This window comes from Melospiza georgiana, chromosome 5, assembly GCF_028018845.1.
Source record: "Melospiza georgiana isolate bMelGeo1 chromosome 5, bMelGeo1.pri, whole genome shotgun sequence".
Taxonomy (NCBI): Eukaryota; Metazoa; Chordata; class Aves; order Passeriformes; family Passerellidae; genus Melospiza; species Melospiza georgiana.
In genome coordinates this window covers 28,777,970-28,802,313 of record NC_080434.1, presented here as the reverse complement: position 1 = coordinate 28,802,313, position 24,344 = coordinate 28,777,970, and the positions used below count along the sequence as shown (strand labels likewise).

At 40.7% G+C, this 24,344-nt stretch overlaps 1 protein-coding gene across 3 annotated transcripts in view; it reads left to right on the top strand.

The window, feature by feature from the left end:
- The window catches only part of ZNF827 (zinc finger protein 827), a 100,257-nt gene that overhangs the window by 63,323 nt on the left and 12,590 nt on the right, over window positions 1–24,344 (top strand). For all 3 annotated transcript variants that reach the window (XR_009114492.1, XM_058024905.1, XM_058024904.1), the window contains 3 exons: window positions 123–180; window positions 4,644–4,747; window positions 23,175–23,312. Coding sequence is in view for 2 of the 3 variants with exons in the window: in XM_058024905.1 (XP_057880888.1) it covers window positions 123–180; window positions 4,644–4,747; window positions 23,175–23,312 (300 nt within the window). In the remaining variant the exon portion in view is untranslated. The remainder of the gene's footprint in view (window positions 1–122; window positions 181–4,643; window positions 4,748–23,174; window positions 23,313–24,344) is intronic.

Sequence of the window (24,344 nt, the reverse complement as noted above, 5' to 3'; positions counted from 1 at the left end):
TACCCTAAATTACCCTGGGTTATGCTGTTACCTGAAAGCATTAAAATAGTTCTGCTGAATAAAATTTGATAGAGAACATATGGCATATGCTAATCACAAAACTCATGTGTGTTCCTCTGCAGAAAAGGTGAGCAAAGAGCACAACCACAATAAAGATAACACCATCAGAACTGCAGCCAGGTAAGTACAGCCCATGGTTACAGCTGCACTGTAAATAGCATTGCCTCCTTTTGCCTTGTGAACTCAAACCTGTCTCCTGCAAACACAACCTCATAGTACAAATGTAAGATATTTCCATGAGTAATGGAGCCCATATCTGAAAAGCTACAACTATAGATCTGATTGTTTAGGGTTTATATGTCAAAAAGCCCAGAGGCTTTTGTCTGTTCTCCTCTGATCAACACATCATTTTAAGAATTATTTATTCTATTTTTTTCAACAAAAACTGAAGCTTACAAGAAACTGCATGGTATATGCAGTGCTTGGAGGGAAGACCAGGCTGGCAACTGGATTTTAAGACATGGACCAATGTAAGAAGAGGTGATTTTGATTGTTTTATGTCTAGCTAGATTTCTTTAGAAAAATTTCAATTTATTATTTCTGTATTCTCAACACATTCTAGAGATGAATTTTTTAAAGTTAGACTGTAAGACAGTGCTAACAAGATGTGTTAAATATTGCAGTTACAGTAATACAATAAATTAAGCAGGAGTTAAATACATGATCCTATTGTGGCCTGTGCTGTTAAAGAAATGTGCATTTTACAGCACTGTGGCTGGGAACAAGCCCACAAGATGTTTATGTGTCCATGAGCAGCAAGGTGAAGTGTCCCTGTGGGAAGATTTAAAGCTCTTGTGCAGTAAGTGGTATCTGCAATTGGTAAAGACTTAGGAGCCCTTGGTAGGATAGGAGGAGTAGGCAGGAATTGACAAGGATATATTTCCTACCTGAAAGTTCCCTAATTGTTGTGAATGAGTTGGAGACTGAGCACACTGAAGTGACGAAGAGTTCATTCAAAGATGGAGTAAGAACTTCTTGCCTCTGCAGCCCCTTTACAGAACTTCTCAGTGGTAACTTATAACAACTTTGCCCAGACAGAATGGAAAAGCATTTCAGTTGCAAAGAAAAGGTCTCTGAAATACATTGTACTTAAATTTCTAGGTCTATCCAATTCATTCATGGTAGCTGCAATAAATAAGTTGTTTTTAATAAACTGACTAGCTCAGTAAATGTACATTAGGGACTTTTTGATGCTACAAGTTGAAAGATAATTCAATTGAGCTTTTGGCTTCTGGTTACAGTGAATGGTTCCCATATTTGCTAGTGTGGGAATTTGTCAGATATGCAGCCTGCTCAGCCTTTCTGTGCTGCTTGAAAAGCAGAAGCCTGAGACACCAACAGAGAGAAATGCACATATTGTCCAACTACTCATTAACCATCCAGGGTGCGCTGCAGGGACGGGCTGACAAATAGTTGAAAATAGAGTTCAGTGTCTCATGATGTTACCAGCAGGACTGGTGTGAGAATCCAGAGCTACTTTTGGATCTATCAAAGATAATCCCAATTGGAAAGGTTGAGGACAGTTCAAAGATAACTTGCCCTTCTTTTGGCTGCCAACTTTTAAGAGGATAGCACAGTTGGCTGTTGTCAAACTTGTATTGAGCTTTACTGAGACGTCCTTACAGTGGCTGCTACCCATCAGGGCATGAAATGCTGAGTGCCTGGTTCAGTTTCTCTGGGTGCTTTTCTTATCTTGCCTATTTATCAGCAGAAGAAGACATGAATGAGGAGATCTTCTTAAAGAGGGGAAGTGAGTCAGTCTACTAAATCCTGTGAGTTCAAACAGATTGACTTGAAAGACCTTGCCAAAAAAAACCAAACCAACCCACCCCAAACCAAATAAACAGCTGCAAGTCTTTACTGGTGAGGGTATGACGCCTTCTCAAAAATAGAATGTGATGGAGCAGCCAGTGGAGGATAGAGGCACTTGGACTGCATTAAGAAAACATGTGGCGTTGCAGTTTGGCTCACCAACCCACATCTGGAGTAACGACAGAAAGGCATTTGGATCACAATTGCTGTGTGAAATGTGCTGACAGCTGCAGAGAGCCAAGGTGAGGTCAGTGTTGTCCACCTGTGAGTAGCTGGGAAGCACAAAGATTTAGCTGTGTCACTGCTGAGGCTTAAATCAGCAAACCCCAGCAAGATGGGTACACAAGCACTTCTTGCTGCCTTATTGCTTATTAGCATTTCTAACTGTCCCCTGTCTGTTGCTGTTCCTCCTATGAGTATTCCTGGACTTTGCCAGCTTATACTTCCATATGACTTTGCTTAAGCAGCTGGAACTGGCAAGGATTCCTCACAGTTCAGTGGCTGAGTGAGATGGTAGAGCCTGCCATCTGTGATGAGAAGACAGACAGTGGAGAAGCAAGTGATCTGGAAGTGAGTACGCCAGCATAAGATGCCAAGATAAGTTTCTTTCATCTAGAGAACTGTGTAACCATGAAACTGGAAAAGTGCAGCCAGAGGAAAAATAAAAAATATCCTAAAGTTTAACCTTCATCAGAAAGGACTTTGCCCAGTGATTGAGGACAATGTATAATTTCTTGCTAAGAAGCAGGAGCTCCTCCCTCCACACTTTGCACTGGGAATTGGAGGACAGATCTGCTGGAATGGAAGTAACAATAGGGCCTCCTCTGAAGAGACTGCTGCCATTCTAGAGGAAGGCAGAAAAGAGGTATCTAAGAATGGTTCTGTAATTCACCAGAGGCCAGTGAAGGAGAGGGAAATCCTTGGGATATGACATGATGTGGCCTTCAACAGCACCTGCTCATGATCTATGGCCTAACCTGAAATAGATAAACCCTGCACCATCCGTTTTGCTTGGAACCAGCAGTGAGCAGTGTCCCAGTGACTGAATGTAGGACACAAGCAGGAAGGCCAACATGGAAACCCAAGTGGATTACAAGATTTTGAAGAGTTACAATAGTAATAAAACATTTTTTTATTGCTGTTTTTCTTTCAGATCATTATTAAACCAGTGAGAGGAATGTTGTAATAAATCATGGTGTATTTTTATACAATGTCAGTCTGTTTTGTATTATGTCACTCCTGAGTGGGAGTGTGAGTCTTGGAAGAAGTTAAGTTTTGCACATGTGTGTTGGAGCTGTTTTGGTTTATCCTGGTCACTTGTTTTCTGGAGTATCCTGTGTTGTTCAGATACTGGCATTCACAAAACTCTTTAGGTTTGGGGCAACTTCACTCCTTCCCCTTCAGCACAGCCTAATGCTGACTGCTTATGGATGTGTTCAGACTTTTGTAGAAATACCAAAATAGCCCATTAACTGTCAAATATGGAACAGCACAAAATGAATAGTGTCCAAAAAACTTAATAGGAAAGTAAAACAACGTGGTTGCCAACAGTGTTTCACAATCAAGTCAACTAATTACCAACAAGTTTCCCTGAGGCAGAAGAGATCTGTCTAAGAATACAAGTGACTTGGTGGAGACACCTTGTTCATTCTCTGCAGAAAAACTGCATGAGGGAAAGCACAGGCAGGTGATGCCTTTTGGATGGAAAACTTTGGATACCTGGACTGGTGAGGTCAGCTTGGTGCTACCTGCTGTGCAGCACCTTGTAAGGCCTCATAGTAGGTCCTTTATCCTGAATTCTTGGATTTTATTCCTGAGTAAGAAAAGGTTGCAGAAATGATCTGGCCTCCTGTTCTGCACCTTTAAAACACCCACTGTACTCCAGCCTGTTAAGGATTCTCAGTCTGGGAGAGATCAGATTTAAAGTGATTCTCTCTTTGCTTGGAAGAAATTGATAGTTTGCATGCAGGTGGAATACACTCCCTTGGAAAGCATTTTTCCAAGAAAGACTGCAGTTTTCAATTTTGAATGTTTTTATGTACCTCTTGCTGATGTCTATCTGTACTGCAGACAAGGAATTCTTATTTCTGTTATGACCTTTAATTGAGCAGAAATCAAATACTTTGACAGAGATACCATTTCACTGTTGAAATTAACTTTTTAACTTTGCCTGTTAATTAAAACTAAAGCAAAATATTCTTTTTGGAATCATGTAGCTGGTAATTTTTGTGCTTTGTGCTCTTTGGGATACACCTGTTCAATTTATGAATTGTTTCCTGCTTTAAAAATCAAGTTCATGGAGGCAGTTTGATTCATGGAAGGCCATGTCAGAATAGAACTATTCAGCATCTTAACCTAATATTTGAAAAATTTTGTTTTAAAGATGACTACTTTATGCTTCAGATTATTAAATAATAATATTTTTTACCTTTTCTGATTGCCTTCTCCGGATATGACAATGGAATGCAAATTTTTGAATTGTTAATTTTAATGATCTATGTTGTATTGTGCTATAGCAAATGTGAGATGTTGAAATGTAGCTAAAAGCCTTTTGTGAGGTCTTCACTTTTCACTCTGAAATGCAATTTTACCAAAGCATGTTGCCTCATAGGTCTGCCTATTTTTCAGTGTGAATTCTGTAAGTAAAACTGTTTCTTTAACAAGATGGTATTTCTTAAAATATTAAGATGTTGAGGTTAAAATTCATATTTACTTCTTCCTCTGTTAACTGCTGTTTTCTTTTTAAAAAGGCATCTTGTTTTTTCCTATAGCCCTTTCTTTTCTGAAGACGCATTTAGACAATCACCATTCACTTCCAACTCAAAAGATCTCCTGCCCAACGAGACTGCTCTTCATGGAAGGACATCTGCACCAGGTCAGATGACCTTTTTCTTTCATTGCTTCCAGTTAACAGATATTTTTTACATTTTCTTACTGTAAACTCCACCACCTGACCAATGCTCTTAAAATATGGTTTGCTTTGTCAAAAGGTAGCTATTTCTCCATTATAATAAGTGCTGATTATTTAGAAGAAAAAGAGAAAAGTTAAATATTGCTGGAGCATTTGTGTTAATAGTCTTTAGGCTGCTGTTTCTATGAATCGTGCAATAGTCTATAGCAGATTAAATTTGGCAATATCAAGAGAGTTGAGGGTTTTTTGTGTGTGTCAGCTGCTGTACTGATGCTGAATTACTGTGTGCTATTCTCCTGTTCCTGGCCATTTCCATCTCCATCTCTGGAGTACAGATGAAACATTTGCAGGACATGTACTGGGGTGGCTGAGCTTGGCAATACAATTTTCCTGCCTTTAGCAATAATTTAGAACCTTTCTGGAAGGATGTGGAGTTCTTCAAATGTACTGAAAGGCCACAGTGTCTGTGGGTGCCTTCCCACTGATTTTCTGAACTGGTTGACAGGCATTTTATGTCCAGATACAGCTTGGGTTATATTCTGCATTAAAATGGAAAATACAGGCATGTAATAATACTATTCAAGGTCGCACTGAACACATGCAAAAACTTGATATGTGCCTTCACTATCCTGCTGCAAAATAACTCGTTTGCTAGTTCACTGCTATCTGTTCTTAAATTAATAGCTCTGGGGTTCTAAAGGTCAGTAATTACACAGTCAGCTGTAGGGGGGGTTATTCACCTTTTCTTAGCAATCAATAAACTTTTGGGCACGTTACTGCTAATTTTCAGCTATAGACTGTCATTTAATTTACAACTTAACAGACCCTTCATTTTTTTTAATGCTTGAATAGTCATTTGACAGCTTGCAAAGTGGCAGATGAGGGTAAGAGCTAGATGCAGTCTAAGGGTAAATATGCATAGCAAGAAGAAAAAAAATTGTAGGATAAGGACAAGGGTCTCCAGGCTGTGCACAGACACGCTTCTGCAAGGAAGCAGTGGATTCTATACCTCCAGATGAGGAGAACCAGATCAGGTGTGGTGCTTTTAAGTATTAAAATGTAAACCAGGTTAGCACTTTCAATCCTGGCTTTTGACCTTGGCATAACATGGAATATTCATATGCCCAGATGAAAGATGAGAATTCACAGACTCCTTAGGCAGGGCTCAATACCTCAGAGGACACAGCCTCTAGCAGCAAGAGTCTGACATCATACCCAGATAAATGCAGAAGAATTTCAATTCTCTTTAAGACTTCACTTTCAGTGAGGCCACAGAAGTATGAGTGGGTTTTGGTGACATGTTTGATCTTCTGCTTAAATGATGTAAAGTATCTTGTTGGTTAGATCATCCTGGAGTGTTAGAAAGGCTTCTGAGGAACTGGGTTTTCATATGTTTGTGCTGCTCCATAATCTGTTTTGTGGAACCTTGATAGGTCTGTGCATTATAATACATTTTGCTCTGTGGTTATAAGAGTGATGTATAATAGTAGCAAGTATACTGAAAATTTTTAGATGCCAGTTTCTGCTACGTTTTTTTTTTTAACAACTCTTATAATTCCAATTATGTTTTTTTTCCTCAGCTTCACAACAAATTCTTGGGCCTGAAATGCAACTTCACAGTAGCACCAGGAATGTGATTTAAATTTGTGATCAATTACAAATATTATATTCATGTAATACAGCAGCAGAATACCCACAGGTGAATTTCCTATCTAGTTTCAGCCTTGCAAGAAGAAATAGCCTATGTAGTGCTATGGATAGCTCTGAAAACATTTTAGCCCTTCAAAGAGCAGCATTAGGGAACAGAAACAAACCATTGTGCAAGGCCTACAGAAAGCGTTACAGAAAATGCTGTGGAAGTGTGTATGTGGTCTCCCACATAAAAATGCTTTTGCTTGAGATTTGCTTTGTGTTACTCCATCCCTGAAACAGGACAGTAAGAAGTAGAAAAGAGCAGCACAAGAAAGTGATAGGAAATTCCCAGTCCAGTGGGACCCCACGTGCGCGGTTGCTGCTGCTCAAGTGAGCACCAAAATGTGTCCCCAGACTCCTGCCAACTTTCTGTCTGCAGAGTTTTTGGCACCCTAGCTGCAGAGGAATAGGGAAAAGTGACAGGAACATAGGACAGTAAGATATTTCATGTGTCAAATTCAATTCTTTTCTGTACTAGGTAACATTATGCAGTCTTATTCATTACCAAGCTCCATCTTAAACCCCATCATCCTTATTATTTTTATGAGGATGCTGTTTCAGAAGCTCACCCCTTTGAAGAACTGGGACCACTCTCTTTCCAGCCTGAATTTATTCACAGCAAGTGCTACCTTTGTTATCTCACCAGTGCTATCCTTCAGCTTTGGTAATTCTTCTTCCTTGAGATGTTCACCATCTGATGTGCCATTCCTTACATTCCTCTATTCCTGCCTTCATTTTGGGAAAGTGAGCCAGCCAGTCTTTTGGGTTTTAGAAACGACAGGGTTTCCATTTCCTAGCCTTTTTCTGCCTCTGTTTAGGGGCATTAATTTCTGCAAATATGAGTAGTCAGAGCTATATGTGCTCTTTCATAGGAGGTTTTATCCCTGACTTTTTCAGCAGCCTGCAATCTTCTGAGTGCATATTGGAAATGCCTCTCCTGATTAATCACAGCTTTGTAACTAGAACATGCTGGTGTCTCTCTTGCTGGTCAAATAGTAACATGTTTTTCTTTTCCTTTATAATTTCAGCTGATGATTTCAGCATGCAACAGAAATTCTTGTTCCTACACTCTTAGGCATATGACCTTGTAATTTGAATTGTTTCACTTGTTATTCTAGCTCTCAAGATGATTTCTTTAGTACTCTGAAATTTCTGCATATTGATATTGCTTCCATTAATGCAGTTCTGGTTTGTTTGGGGGTTTTGTGTAAGTGTGTGTGTTGAAGCTATTAAAGAGGATTTTTAAGTACAATGGGTCCAAAGTTCAGTCCTTGAGACTTAAGCTTAGTGGCCCCCTCAGCACAAACCACTTCACTTTATTGCCAGTTTATAAGAAAATTGCAAATTCGGGTCTTTAAGTGGCAGAGCACTTTTTGTAGGGCATTGAGTAGCTAAGATCCCCCAAGGAGTAGGAAATAATTAGGAAAGAATATTAAAAGATGTGTGAATGCAATGCACTGATCAGGGCATTTAGTGGAGGGGGGAAAATCCTAAATAAATAATGATATCGTGATGGATTTGGCCTGAAAAGGGGTGGAGGATTCCTAGTCAGCAGCAGTATCACAGGCAGGAGAGTTGATTTTAATTCAGATATCCAAGGAACCAACAATGAAATCTCCACCAGCTGTCAGAAGGGGACTCATCAGACCCACAGAAGTCATGGTATCTCCCTGATAATCTGTGGTGAATTCCTAATACTCTGAGAAGGGAAGACAGAGTTTTCTAGGGTATATAGTTCAAATTTACTGGTTAGATTTGGGGAATTGATTCTCTCACTTTTTAAGGTATTTTCTATGTTAATAACCATATTATTACATTGCACTTTTCTGTACTAGTTTTACTGTCCAAATAACTTCATTGTTACTCAAAAATGGAAATAAAATAGTTTTGATATCTACATCAACCAAACACACTTTGCTCAAAAGTTACCATATATCAAAGTAATATCTATTACAAAGTCATATCCAAACCAGTTCAATAATTTCAGCTGCTCCCTAGAAGAATGTGACCTCTTTTAATCTAGCAAAAGGTAGGGATGAGAAATTAAAATTTTTATGTCAAACAGTCACTTTAAAAAAGGACATTTTCATCTTCTGTTTTATAAGATTCTTCTTTTGACAGAATAGCTTTATGTCAGACTATAGAGTTCAGTTCAGATCACTGGATAAATTAAAAACTTGATCTTATGCTGCTTTTCCTGACCCTTAGTCAGTCTTTAATGTACTTTAATAGTTTTCCACCATCTCATTGACTCATTCTGTAAATCAAACCTGCCTTCATGGAAGCCAGATGAGTGATATTCATTATTCCTTTTCTGGATGGTTCATTAATATTGGTGAAAACCTCAACCATGGCTTTTTGGGATTTTTTTTTCCATGTATATATATATATATCTGTGTGTAGTATAATAATATTTCATTATTTTCTCTCCTGTTTATCAAGGACCTAGTATTCTCCTTCATTTCCATTAACAGTGCCAAATATTGAAATAATCCCATCTGTAGTGGATTAATTTTTTTTAAATCCATTTTTTTGTGAGAATTTAGTACCACTTGCAACATTGGAATTTCGATGGTGGTAAATTAATTTCACATGGCTAAAATAAACTTTTGGAACTGGAGGATGTAGGTCTTAGCGAGTTGTAGACCAGGAATAGTTCTCTCTTTTTAAATTTTGCCACAGCTTAATTTACTGGGTGTTGGTTTGTTTCAGTGAGATAAAGCCAGTAAAGCTCCAGTCCCCTTTTGAAATGCATCAGAGCCTCCTCTGCCATGTGTGTCCACACTCTGCACTGACCTGTAGGATGACAGACAGGATGTGCTTCCTCTTCAGGATTGTCCAGAATCAGTAGCATGGTGCTTAGTTCAGTGGAAATTTGGAATCATAGTGCAAAAATTTTGCAATCTGGCAGTGTCAGTTTTTCTTTTATTGGTAATGTAATTAGTGGGATCAGCCCATTTTTATGTTTATGGATGTAAGGAAGTATGTGGAACAAAGACTCCAGTACGTTTGGAACTGCAGGGCTATTCTGCAAATGTGCAGGTTTCTCCTGTTCCTACTCACTCTGGCCTGTTCTCTAGAGCAGTAATTCCACTGTAACTTCAGCAACACTGCAAGGTGAAAACCTGCCTGCTCCCACACCTGAGTGTGCCTCACCTCTGCACACTCTGCTCGCAGCAGCACTAACCAACCCCTGTGTGGCCACAGCAGCGCAAGTAGTGAGCTAATCTCCTTTTCTCACTGGTAGTTTGTGGGAATGGTGGGATGTGAGCAGGGTGAAGGGAACTGTATCCTTCAACCATGTGAAATTTCAGCTTTTGAGTGAGACTGGCACGCCCGTGAGCACACTTCCTCTTGTTTATTTTCTTCTGTTACTGTAGCTGGAAAATACCTCCTGAGGGTTTAGAATTTTAGCTTGAATATGAGAAATAATCATGGTGGTGGTGTTGTGCAGATAGCACATTCTTTAGTATGAGTTTGCATGCATCTTCCTGCCTAATTCCTTTTTAAAGATGCTTTAAGGCCAATATAGCTCTTGATGTTGTAATTTTCTGACTCCGAGCATCTAGAAAGTAGACAGCAAGAGCTCTTTTGGTTCAACCAGCAGAGGTGCTCATATCCACTATTTTCTGGCAGTATTTGTGCTCTGCAGGAAACGAAACTTGTGCAACTTTCTACAGCAACCAGCTCTGAATTTTGGGTCATCACCATGAGACCATTGTAAGCACACTGAGAAATGAAGGGACACTTTGAGGCTTTGATTTCTGTGTGCGGGATCACTGCTGCTTCTGTCACCCTGGAAAATGGCCTTAGGGGACTGTGAAACACACACAAACCCTGTGAATTTCCACTGAAGTGACCAGCAGTGAAATGTTGGCATTTAAATTGCCCCTATGTAGCTTCCCTGCTATGTACCCATGGAGTTAATTAGAATGATTCACACCTTCTTACTGTTGTTTGCTTACATCTGCCAAAAAGCTTCTAACTCCACTTTGTGGGTAATCCTATTTACTGAAGGAAGGCTTTCTCGAAATGTTCAAATGTTAGAATTTGTAAATGAAAGCCAGGGTTTAAGAGCATGATTACAAGCAATTGATTTGAATTTATTCAGGACAGCAGAACCCACGGATTATTATTTTTGAGAGAATCACAGAATGACTGATGTATGAAGTCTAGTTGCAGTCCCTTTCTCAGAGCAGAGTCATCTTGCTCTCAAGGCTATGTCCAATCAGGTTCTGAATATCTCCAGGAATGGAGACTCGGGACAATCTCTGAGAAACAATAAGAAAAACTGTTTTCTTATTTTTAAATGAATTTTCCTGTGTTTCAATTTGTGCCTTTGCCTCCTCTCCACTGGCATCACTAAGAAGAGCCTGACTTCATCTTATTTCACCCCATCAGGTATTTATCCAGGTTGGAAAGATCCTACCAAGTCACCTTTTTTCCACACTGAGCAGTCCTGGTTGTCTCAGGCTCTCCTTTTATGACAGCTGCCCCATTCCCTTAATCATGTTTGCTGGACTCCAGACTCTTTTGAAAGCCTAAAGGAATATTTCAAGCCTCTGGCAGCTGTGTCTGTCCCCGTGACGGAACAGCAATTTTTATGGCCAGTGTAATTGCAGGGGGGGAGTGCACGTGCATGTGAATTAACTTCCACAGTGCCTTTTCCCCACCTTGCTTTATCCCATTATCAGTGCTTATCATCATTTTATCTGCTTTCCGTTTTGGTCTGAGTTATGAGCTCTGCCCATCCAAGACATTGGATACCTCCTTCAGTTTCCTGATGATGGGAGTCCCTGACCCCTGTTGGCTTCCTGTCAGGGTAGAAAAGTGAGAGTGGCACTTAATTCACTACCAAGGCATGTTCCATCAGGCACTTGGTCCTGCTGTTCATTTCTGTCTTAGAATTTCTGTGGAATGTGCTTGGGGAAAGTGGTGCTGGAAGCAGATGCCACACAGTCATTGCTGCCTGCAGGGCACAATTGTAGGTACTCCCTAAGCTGTGCAAAGTCTGCCTCTCTCAGTCCTCAAAAGCACCCTTTTAATTTTATTTTTCTTCTGGTACTTGTCTGGGAGTAAGATTCAACCAAATACTCTTCTTTGTGTGTGTGTGTGTGTGTGTGTGTGTGTGTGTGTGTACACATGGCTGTGCATGTGTATGGCTGTGTAAAAATCCATGCAAGTGCATGAAAAAAGATCCAGGAGAAATGTCCCTCTGACAAATCCAACCTGTGTGACAGCTTCATAGATGGTAGGAAAGTTTTTTTTAGGGACAGAGTGACAGATTGATTTTGGTAACTGATTTGTGTTCCTTTTCACCAACATCCTAATTCTTCCCACAAAAAGAGTGTCTTGTGGGTATAATGCCTGGTGTGAGCTCTCTGGAAGGCCAGGGACTGTCAGCCACTGGGGTGGCTCCCTGCACTCTGATAGCAGGAGACAGATAGCTGGCAACTTGTGGAAGTCATTCTAGGAAGGTGAGGTAGCTGGACTGCTATAGCAGTGGGCTGTACTTGGCATAGTTCTCCAAAGCAAAACAGATTTTGCAGAATTTGTTCTCCATCATTCAGTGCTAAAGTGCCTGATAGCGGCTCTGGCACGTTTTCCATCCATCACATCCTGCCTTAGATCCCCCTGCCTGCCTGCAGCCTTCTCTCTGTGCTCTCAGCTGCCTTGACAACCACTTTGCACCCAGCCATTGAGCAGAGCCTTCCACATTTCTGGTTCCTTCCATGGGATTGTAGCCAGGGTGGCTTCAACTGATTGCAGTTTTCTGGATCTGCTCCCAGGCAGGTTTGCATCTCCTGCACGTGTGGTGCAGATCTGTGGTGCAGCAGTAGAAGCTGTCTCCAGAGCAGCCACATGGTTTTCATTAGTAGCAGAGTCCCTTTCAGAGCTGAAAATATCATTTATTATGCAGAACAAACAAGTTCAAATCAGCAAATTTGAAAAAAAAACATGCTCAAGCATGTGTATGGTGTGTTTTCTTGCTAAAGCAGGACAAGTGAAATGTGCAGCACATGCATTGTTGTACATGTCTTAGTTTTCCTTAACCACCAGTTTTCACTGGGCAGGGAATGTGATCATATCCTTCTGAGCATCCCATGAAACTCCTGGTGGATTGGCCAGCCTCTCAGGCTAAACAGCAGGGCTTTGCACAAATTGATGTGGCCACATAGATTCCACTTCTTTTCACTGTGAAGTCACTGCGCTGATTATTTTGCCAGTTGTTTACAGGACCTTCAAGATGAAAGGTGTAAATTAAAACAAGCAGAAGAGTTCATGTCTAATGGCTGTCTTGAAAGGCACTTGACATCTATCTGAAAACTTGTGTTTCTTGTTTCACTCTGGGCTGCCTTTATACAGGGTACATGTTATTTTCCAACACCTTGCAGTGTTCTCATACAGGCAAAAATACTCATTGACATCTCTTATTATTTTGGCAACTCCTGTTATTTAACTTACCACAATAAGTTTGCTGAGTAATAGTTATTCAATAGCAAGTGATTTTTGAAAAAGTAAAACCATTGTTGCCATAAATATTCTTAACCAGGTAACGCAAGTGGAGAAACACAAATCTGAGAAGAGTTTTTTAAGCAGCTACAATCATTGGAAGTATTTAGTGAAAAATGTGGGACTTTGTCTACTATGTATTATTCTGGGAAGTGAATTTGGGACAGCACAGGGCTGCCCAGCAAGTTCTTGGGAGCTTTCTGATGCAGGTGATAGAAGACAGCCTGGGAGAGAATGACACAAAGTTGTAGAATTGGTTTTGGGAAAGGAAGAAGGGAAAACAGCACAATTAAGCCTGTTGGCTTCAGGAAGGGCAACTGGAACCAACTTGGAGATGCATATGGAAAAAACCTAACAATAGTTAACGACCTCTGGGCCTGAGTGAAGCTTCTGCTGTGCCCTCCCACAACATGCCCATGGTGAGCAGGGAAACCAGGGTAGGTGCAGCTCTGATTAAGGCTGAGGTGTGGCTGTCACAGCCCAGGGAGCACATGGGGTCTGCAGGAGGCTCTGCTTGCTCTGGCATTCATTCATTTCATTAATGCTGTGGATGATGGAGGAGAAAGGATGTTTATTGAATGTCTGCTGCACACCTTGCAAGGAGATGTTATAGGCACTTCAGAGGACAGATCTAGAGTTCAGACTTACCTTGAGGAACTGAAGAAACCATGGAAAATAGCAGGCAGTGCAGTGAGATCAGAGTTCTGTGCCTGGGGCAATGGTGAGTGCCATGAAAGAAGGGGTGGATGAATGCCGGGCAGTGCAGCTCAAGGCAGGGATGAGTGTTGGTCAGACACTGTGTTTAGAGGTGGCATTGCAGAAAGGACAAACATCTGGCTGAGATGTTGGGAATGTTGTCTGTAAGGCACATGTGGTAATTCTGGATTGCAGCTGGAGCCCGGAGTTCAATTTTGGGCTCTAATCCAAGAACAATGTGGAGGAGACAGCAGTGGTCAGAGGTTTAGAACACATGAGCTGCGCATGAAGGTTGAAGAATTTTACCAATTTATTTAGTCTGGAGAAGAAAGAGGGGAGATATGATAATGGCATTCAGATATGTAAAATGACAGCTTTGAGAGGAAAATAATAAACCTTGCCTGTATTCATGTGAGGAAAATAAGGAATAACCAGCTTAAATGACAGCAGAGGAGATTGCAACTAAACACCAAGTGAAACTTTCTAGCAGCAGGGTGTTTTTGCACTGGCACAACTGTCAGAGGAGCCTCTGGAGCCCCTGTCACAGGAGGGTTTTTTTAAAAATTAGTAAGAAAAGCATCTGTTGGGACTGATGGGTAAGTTTGGTGAGTGACTGATGTGCCTCTGGGTGTGGGAGAGACAAGCTGGCCTCTGGGAGTCCCTTCCTGCTCTAATTCTGGGATATAAATTCAGTAACAAAACTGCAGTGGTGATTGAACAACAGCCTGAAAAAGATTTGATAGATGAGGCATTTGCCTTACTGATACTCAGCATGCTGTGGTTTAGAATTTGCATCTCATTCAAACCTATCTCTGGTTTCATATCCTCTTTTGTCTTTCCTAATATCAGAATCTTTTGTAAATGTGAGCATCAGCACTGAGTCAAATTGTTTCCCAAAGATGAAACTTTTCCAAATACGAGCTCAACTTGAAATAGAAAGACAGATTTTAAAATTACTTTTTAGCTCTGCAAAAGAAATTGGAACACATCATTCCTGACATTTCTTTTTAGAGTTACCTTGAGACTCTTCAGTCCTCACCTATCTTACCTTGTACAAGTTTGTCTTCTACAACATTTGTCTGCTAAGTGTAAATTAAATGCAAAATTCATCAGCTGTTTGGACAGATGGGTAGATAGACATTAAGAGTATTGTTTAAAAGTAATCTAAGCAAAGCTGATGACAGGTTTGGAGTTTTTTTCTTCTACAACATGATTTCCATCTGAGTACAAATTTACTCTAATTTTTTACTGTGTGTTTAATTGAGTTTGGGGCTGTTGTGGTGTTCATTGGTGCCCTGCAAAAGCAGAGGGCAGATGGGAGAATTATGCAGAAGGAGGAGATGGTTTACAGGTATGAGCTGGTGATAGGAGAGAGAGCAAGGAGAGATGTTAGTATCTTAAAAAGAGTGACTTAAAGGCCTCAAGGAAATGGCAGTGTGATGGCAAAATGATTCAGTGTTTATCACTTGGGAAATCTGCAATAAAAGCAGCAGAAACGTTTTCTTTCACAGCAGCAATCACAAGCACCTTGGGAAAGGTGGCTCTGGCCAAATGTTTGTAGTTACTTGTTCATCCAGTGTTGATTATTTTGGGTTAATTCACTCAGCTCAGGAACTCAACCTGCATTTGGCACTTTATTTTATTTTTATCCCCCACTGACGTTTCTGCTTATCAGCTCCTTCCAAGTACAGAATATTTTGCTTCACCCCAAAAGAGGCAGAAAGCTGAAAAGAAAAATACAATCTAAAGACCAATTTGTCTTTATTTGTATCTGAATGCTGGATGGGGAACTACTAGTGTTAGGCTCTGCAAAGTGCCCTAGGTGTGTCCATTATCTTCTCTATAGAAAAGAAACACCCATATTTCCTGTGGGCTTGCAAGCAGAAATTGTCACATTGACAAAAACAAAAGCAAAAAAAGAAAATTTGTATGCCCCTAAATGGTCCTAATGTGCACAAATGTTTGAGTGAATTTTAAAAGTGCTTCTTGGAAGTGTGTCTTAAGCAGAATTGCAAGGAAAAAATTAAAAAGGTAGAAACCTGTTGGCATTATGGAAATGAATTAATTTTGATTTAAAAATAGCAATAGGAGCAAATTATTCTTTCATAAGTCCATAGGAACTCAGTGTTGGAGCATCCAAAAGAAGTGTTGCAAGCAGTGTAAATGCTTGAGATGGATGTGAGGGCCACCTGCTTGGGAGTGAGTTAGAGGAATGTAAGTTTATTATGTACATCTAACTGTTGTCATGAATATATTTTTGGGAGGATATGAAATTAAATGTATTATGCAAAGATAAGAGAGCACACTACCACATTTTCTCTGACAATAGATGCAGCATTTAACTTCAGCTGTTATTTCTAAACAAGAAAAAAAGAATAGTAATGGTGATAGAGCCTTTTGCTACTTGAAGACTCAGTTGTTCTTGGCCAACAATGATCAAGTAAAGCTTTGAAAAAGTAAAGATCAGGTAAAACTTTTTGGGGAGCAGATTTGTTGGTGCTTCCTTTGCCTTTCTTGGAATGTCTCAGCACCCTCAGCGAAAAAAAATGCCATTTTTCATTTTTCCTCTGGGCCATATTGCATTCCTTCATCTGCAGCCACAAAACCCAGCTGATGTTCCCTGTGATAGAACGATGGAGGAGCCCTTGGAGCCATGCAGTGAGATAAAGGGATTCTCCCAGGACTGCTCCTTCTCACCAGCAAATTCACAGCTTGGGCAGGGCCTGACTTTGCACCTGTTGTGAATTTTGCATTGTTCTGTTCTTTCTTGTTGTGTGAGGGATGCAGTCACCACAAGCCAGTCCTGTTTGTGCTTCATGCTACAGCAAGGCAGTGGTGATACAAGCTGGGGGAAACAGAGGTTGTTGCCCAGCATTATCCTCAAATTGATGCCATGATGTGCATGTTGTAAAAGTAGTTTTCAAGTAATGACTGCAACATTATTTTAGCTTTAAAGTTCCTTAAAAATCTGCAACTTCAGCCACCTTGCACAGAATTTACAGGATTTTTTTCTCTCTTCTTGGTTGTTAAATTTTGAGTTTAATGCAGAGAATAAAAGCAAGTCCCAGAGCTTTGTAATGCAGATGAATGTTATCACAAGGTATCTCATGGTTTGCTCAGAAGTAAAAGAGAAGTGAAAATAGGTGTGAGATTTGATGCAAAGGTGGAATGTGGGAGTGGCTTTGTGTTTTAAAGTCAGATGTTGTCATCCCAATCTTTTCTTTGCTATGACTTTCTCCTCTGCTTCTGATTGTCCATGTTTGAGCAATGGGCTCAGTCTTAGCAGTGAGGGGGGCTTCACTTTTTTTTCCATGTTTCTCTATGGAGTCAACTTTAAAGTTCATCTTTTACCTGTTTTTATTCTTTTCCCAAACCATGGCATTTTTATTGTTTCTCAGCAGCCTTTTCAAGTGCTGCTGTCTGTTGTGCACTTGGACTACTTCTGTGCACAATATTAATGTTTCTTTTGGTGGGCTGTGCAAGCACTTCACTGAAGTATTTCCAACTTTGATGGTTGCTGTTTTCAGAAAGAGCAGCTTAAGCATTGTGCTACTGATAGATAAAATCACTTGGGTTCTACTTTCTTCTATAGCAAGGATTTTAAATTATCATAACATTCCTGCTTTTTATCAAGCTCCATAGTAACATTATACATTTGCAAAGCTTTTGAGGGGAAAATAATAAGAGCATTAATTGGTAAAGTTTTTGTATTAGGAAGTAGACTTTTTCTGCTTCTTCTGTGCATTTGTTCTGTCACTCAGATTGATTATGTGCAGATTTTTGGGACTTATGAAAGAAAAAGGACATGACTCCCTCACCTGTAGAACTAGAGTTTTCTGTCTTCTTTGTATTTTTGTGGGGAATATAGGAAAATGTTATGCCTAGAAAGCAGCTGCTTATCTCAGGTAATAGTGGATGAGTCTGCTCACAGTAAAAGATAACCCTGAGCCAAGAGCAGACAGGATGCAATGATGCAGGGGAGGACAAATTAAGACTGCAGGGCCAATCAGGATCTCTGATACCTTAGATAAATTGAGAGATATCTTACTCAGGAGCTACAGTACCTGGAAGGATTCCACTGTTTATTTTAACTGACTTACTAGAAATAAGGATTCTGGCCCTACAAATAAAACCTTTGTGGAAGCAAGTTGGAAAGGGAGTAAGATATATAATATTTGGAGCACTGCAATTCTGGATAGTCAATATATTTTTGAGCTTGGGAACCTTTCACAGGCTTTTGGCAAACAAGCTTGCAACAGAGCCATAATTACATATTTCATAAAAGGAGTTCTCAATTTTTAAATACAGTGTGCTTGCCAGAGGTGATGGATGAACATGTAAGGGGAAGACTCCAAAGCAATAAAATGCATCTTTGATGATGGGAACACTGCAGAAATAGGAAGACTCTATAATAAGATAGATAAATGCAGACAGAAGAAGGAAAGAAAATTTCTTTGAGCAAATAAATGTTTTTAAAGCAATGTTTGCACGATTATCTGACCTTAATACCTTGTTTCTGAATAAATAATTTCTTGAAGTTTGTGTCTTTTAGACATAACCAAACAGACGTAACCTTACTAATGGAGCAAGTTTGTCTGACATTCCTGTAGAGCTGCATGCAGTGGATTTACCTCTTGGGTAAATGTGGGATACTTGACAGATCCCAAAGGAAAAAGCAGCAATTCACCTCAGGCTGGGAGCAGCCAAAAGTCACCAGATGATTGTTTAGTGTCCCAAACCCTTCTGAGCAAAGTGAGATGCCTTGCTGTTGGACATTGCACAGGAGTGTTCATCCTCTTGCCATGAGCTCACAGATCCCTGGTTACCTTGTCCACTGTTTCTTAGTCAGTTTATTAATTTTGGTTTGGTGGCCTGCAAACAGCATTTATTGAAAACATTCTAACCACTCTATTTTCACAGGATTTCTGCTCATTTAATTTTCAGAATTACTGGCCTGGTTTCTCCTTGACCATTTGTGTGGTGTCGAACTGTCTGAATAACCCAAAATATAACCCTGACATACACTTCCAGAAGAATGGACAGAAAAGGAATTTTGACCTTCCATGTTAAGGTTTATCAGCACCTCTCAATCCCATCTCTACATGGAATACTTACTGCAGAGAACAGTCTATTTCATTTGTATCCATGGGATTCCATCTGACCATAAGGATCTACCCTTGTGGATTTGGTTGCTTCCAAGGTCTGTGGAGGTGTGAGGTTAAAACAGAGAAGCGGCTGTTCTAAGTGAGTTACAGGATGTGAGAGCAGACAGTAACCAGCAAATGTTATAAACATGAATTTATCTTTGAATGATAGCTCACCACACTTTTTGTTTGTCTTCTTAGGCTTGTCTTTCTCTCCCAAATAGTGGTTTCATTCTTTCCGTTGTTTGTATAAAGAGATGAAGTTGGGCAGGGCATTGGGCAGCATATTAAAACATAATGTAGCATAAAACACTGTGAAGAAGTAATTGACAAGTACACCAAAGTAAAAGAAAATAAATAATCAAAACATGAGAGTCCAAAGGCAGTCCCTGGCGAGTTCTTGAGCCTCGTAGCCACCAGCAGTCACAAGGCTGATTGGGTGACTCCAGACAGTCACTTTTGTATTCAGGTCATGCCTTGTCCTCTTCTTCAGTTACAGCTTCCACCAGCTATGGTGTCCTCTCTCCAAGCATATCCTGACAGAAAGCAGGATAAAGACTTCTCAGCAGGGGTGGTTAACACACCCTCTGTATTGATATCACCAGTTGGAGAGGAAGAGGAAAAGGTTACTTAGTAAATGTGAGAACTGAAAATACACATGTGTTCAGAAGTATGCCCAACACCTCAGGAAAGGGGAAAATGGTGACTCTTAAGCTGCAGTGCTTTGTTTGCCAGAAATTAAATCTGTTTGGAAGGGGAAGAGGAGGCACAGCACAATGTTTCTGCAGTTGATGTCCTCATCTCAGAGCAAATACAAGTGGTGGCAGTTCCTAACCTCCTTAGATGATCAGCTCTACACAGCTACTCATCATGAAGCTGACTTGTGGCTAGAAGGGGAGTGATACCAGGTCATGCAGGGGGGCAGGAAAGGTGTCCATAAAGATGTATTTCACTATATTTATTAAGTCTTACCTTTACATAAGATTCTTAGCTCTTAAGTGTTCTATGCAAAGTTATTTCAAAATAATTTTATCACTAGCTTTGTAATATCCTGAGCTTTAATCCTTCTGTTTCTTTTTAATGTTGTACTGGAGAAGTTGGAGGCCTTTCATTTTACTGAGCATATTCTGTTTTAAACTCCAAAACTCACGCAGAAATGCAATCTATTGCTTAATAATTTCAATATAACTTTGTCTTGTATGACTTTCTAACATAGGAGTTTTGGAATTTGCTGTGGATATTTAAAGCAGAAATCTTGTATCAAGTCCTTTTTTTTTTTCCTCTCTCCTTTTGTTTTCCTTTTCATTTTAGTATAGGGGATGTCATGGTGAACAATGGATTTCTGTGAGACATCTTTCACAACAGTGATTTATTATTTATAGTCCATCTCAGTCCATCTTCTTCCTGGCCCCTGTGTAAGGTGTTCTTTAGGGCTGACAATAGTGACTGTCTGGGAGCAGGGCTTGGGCATGCACAGAGAGCACTGCACAGCCCAGTGTTGTGGTCCTGGAGTCACTGGGCCCGTACTCACTCCCCAGAAAACACCATTCCCTGGCATTAATTAATTAATTAATTAAAACCAGAGCCCAAGGAATGAATGTAGAAGTTGGTTCACCTGACCTCCCTGGTGAGGTCAGGTGCCAGGCATGTTCTGGGAAGATTTCTGGACCAGTGCATGGACACAGAGCTGCTGTTTCCAGCATGCTTTTTCCCCAAAGCTTGCCCAGAGGGTAGGATGGGTGGAAATAGGTGGTTTTCCTTGGAGCTGGGATATCTTTCACAAAGTGCTGAGGCTCCTGTTGCAAGAGACCAGCTCTGGTTTGCCATGAACAAACTAAGAAGCTGCTGAATAGAAAAAGCACTTTGCTGCAGAGAGAAGATTCAGTCAGAAGGAGGAAGCACTGTAGTTATGACTCCACAGATGCATCTTTAAGTAAACAGAAGGACTTTCAAATCACCTCAGTGTCCTCTTTTGCATCAATGAAAAATATGCAGCTGCTTTGCAAGGGACTGGCTGTCACCAGTTTGACATAATCAGAAAGCTGCTATTTTCCCAGCTTCCCATGAACGTCCCAGGACAATCCCTCATAGGGAAGAAGATATATTTCTTTTTTTTAAGAGATAAAAGAGGGCTGATGACTAATACTGAAATGAATTTTTAAGAGACTTATTTACTTAATTGAGCCTGCATGTTTGGTACATGTCCCAATTAATTCATTTTTTGTTGTGACCATATTGAAGCAACCTAAACCCTTGTGACCTTCTCTTATAATTATTACTATTTTCCTCATTTGAAGCCCTGTTTTGATTATGTACTCCAAAAGCTCTGCTGAAACATCTGTAGCGCTACCACAGAGTCAGATTTTTCCATTGTTTGGAACTCAAGGGTAGCAAGAAAAAAGAATCCTTCTTTATTGAAGTTCTTAGAGGTTATGGGTCACTTACAGCCCTTAGGGGAGGGGGGATGTCTTCCTTTTTAATTTCACAAAATGGGTATTTTGAATAGGCAGAACTTGTTTCCTAACTAGAAATGTTTTTAAGAAAAATGTTTTGTTGGATGGCAGCACTCAGAGGTGGCTCAGAATTCCTCTGCTGTGAATATTGTACATATTACAGGGTCACATGAGAATGAAACAGCAGTGGAGAAGGGGCTGGCAAGTATGGCCAGCCCTAAATTTGCTGAGATTGCTGTGTGGACTCTCTGCCCCAAATGAGGCATTGTTTTTATTATTGCTTAAATTAAATACAGTATTTGACAGCTCTTTGCCTAAACCACAGTGGAGCTGTGTGAAAATCTCTCTCTGAAGGAGAGACTCTCTCAGCCATGGTAGTCACATCTGCATGGTAGCTAACTGTCAGGGAGGGGCTGCCAGTGCAGGGGGATGTTTATTCCTCAGTGTTTCATGGGATGAAGATTTTGCTGTTTGTACCAAACTCCACCACGTTCACTTATGCTCACCATAATGTTTTTGAACCCTGTCCCCAGCTCCTCTCCCCCCATTTAGCTGGAAATGCCAGCCCAAGTGGTTTTCCTCCATCAGGGCATGTTCATGCTCACACGTGTTGGTGGAGTTTGTCCTGGGCAGTGATCCCAGAGGTGGTGCTGGTTTGGGGAAAGGTGCTCTGCCAGTGCCATCCTTCCTTCCAGTGGAACTAGAACAATTACACCAAGCTCCTCACTACTGGTTGCTGCGTTTAAAAAGTGCCCTTGTATGTCTGTGCACCTCTTACTGACTCCCTTCTCCTCAGGGAACAGGACCCTTGCACAGGATATTTTTTCACTCAAGACTTGCTGATGCTCTTTCTCTTATTGTTTTAGGTAGTACACTGCTTTCTCCAGCCTCTACCTGCTTTTTGCTCCATTCTGTCCACAAAACTGGCCATGCTTTCAACTTCTTGAAGCATTGTTTAACCTTTTTCCCCTCTTCTTCATTCTCAGTCCCTTTCTCTCGACTTCCTTACAAAGTGCTTTCATATTTGTGCTCTATGCTCTGTGGGGTTTCTTTTTTTTCTGTATTGCAGACTCTGTCTGTTCCTGAAACAATTAAAACCACTTATTAAAAGATAATAGCTCACTCTAGGTCACAGTTTTTCAGTGGCCCTCTAAGCTGCTGGGGATTTTGGTGCCAGAGGACAGCGGTGCTGGGTAGAGTCTACCTTGGATGTCAGCCATATACTGGGGTGCTGTGTCCTTTTGTTTTAATGTTTGTCTGGGCAATCCTCTGCTCTTCAGAGTCACACTGCTCATGTGTGTGTGTGATGTGGCACTTTAGAACATGGCTTTAGTGATGAACCTGGCAATGCTAGGTTAATGGGTGGACTTGATCTTAGAGGTCTTTTCCTACCTAAATGATTCTGTCATTCTGTGTAGCAAGAATTCCTGCCTCAGGAGAAGAGAAATTATCTAAAAATCTTTATTCAGCTTTGAATAATAATCCAGTGTTAGATAGACCATCTCAGACCAGGCTTCTTCATACACCAGGCAAAGGTGGGTGACTGAAAAAGCCAAAGGAGTGGCTGTTCCACAAAATCATAATTAGAGGTTAATGCTTGGCCTGCTCACTCTTGACTTTCTCTCTGTACATAACCTGGTTCAACTCCTTGCTTGTGCCTATGTCCAGAACACTTTGGCTCAGCATTCTGCTTTGGAGTGTGCATGAAAGATGCTGTCTGAAAGATTCATTTCCTTTCCAGCAATGGGAGTTTCCTTTCTAAATGAACTCATGTGCCAGATCACACAGCACGCCGCCAAAGGGCTGTGTTTTATATGACGCCTGCAGGGCTCTACTGAATGAAATCTGCAAGTCTTCAGAGTTCTGAAGATGCCTTTGTGTTTTTTGGCACAGAAACAGAAAAGCTGGGGCTGGAGGTGGGAAATGGATTGCCATCTTGGAAATTTAACGACCAGCTGTTTCCCTGTGACGTGTGTGGAAAAGTGTTTGGGCGCCAGCAGACTCTGTCCCGGCACCTCTCGCTGCACACAGGTAAGGCAGGGCTTGCCTGTGCTGGTCACAGCACTTGGGAATTCCCTGGGGTTTGTTTTAGGGAGGAGAAAGATGGTAAGGAGAGGAGTGTGTGAGCTATCCTCGGCTCACCTGGGGCAGAGCCAAGCACAGGAGCAGGACACAATGTCAGAGTGGGCTGAGGGAGTGAACATTTGATTTCTTTGCAGCCTACATGAAATTTCTCCTGTTGATTCAAGTTTGTCCAGGTTCCAGCAGATCAGACTCTAGACACCAAGCTTGGTAGTGGAGTTCTGAAGAGAAGGCACAGCCTTTATTTTTTTTGATGGATTTGCAGGTTTTTTGGACAGAAATATCATTCACCTGATGAACTTTTCAAGTGTCACTGAACAACAAAAAATTTGGCTTTGCTGTTTTAGATCTGTGAAACTGAAAGAATTGAATAACTCATTCATCTTTGCTGTCATCATACAGTTCTGAGAGGAACAGGGGCTGTTCTACCCCAAATCAACTTTCTTGAAGTGAATCTGCTTCAAATCAGCTGAGACAAACAGAGTTTTTATAAGGAAGATGCACTTGCCAGCTGCTGAGGTGCACTGCATAAAATGACACTTGGAAGCAAGAATTTCCCATGTAGTGCTGAGAAATCCTGTTGGTGTAATGCCAGTGTATGTTGAGCCATCCAGCAGATCCATCCTGAAAAGGCTCAGATGCTCCATGGTCTAGTGGGGTTTCCTTAGTCCTAAGGTGCTTTATAGAATGCCTTTCCCCTCACACTTCTAGCATTATATTTCAGTTTTAGAGGAGCAAACCCTCAAAGGAAAAGGTTGTAAAAGCAGACATAATCATAATGTTTGGTAATTTTAATCAACCCTTCACACAGTGCAGCCTGGCGCATGCATGAAACCTGTGCTGCCAGGATCTAGAAATTATTAATTTAAAATAAAAACCAGGAATATTTAAAATTGTGAAGCATCAGAAACTCATGATGAATTATTTTTTCCACTGTTCTTTGAGTGAGCTTTTTCATTAGCTCATTTTTAGAGCTGGACT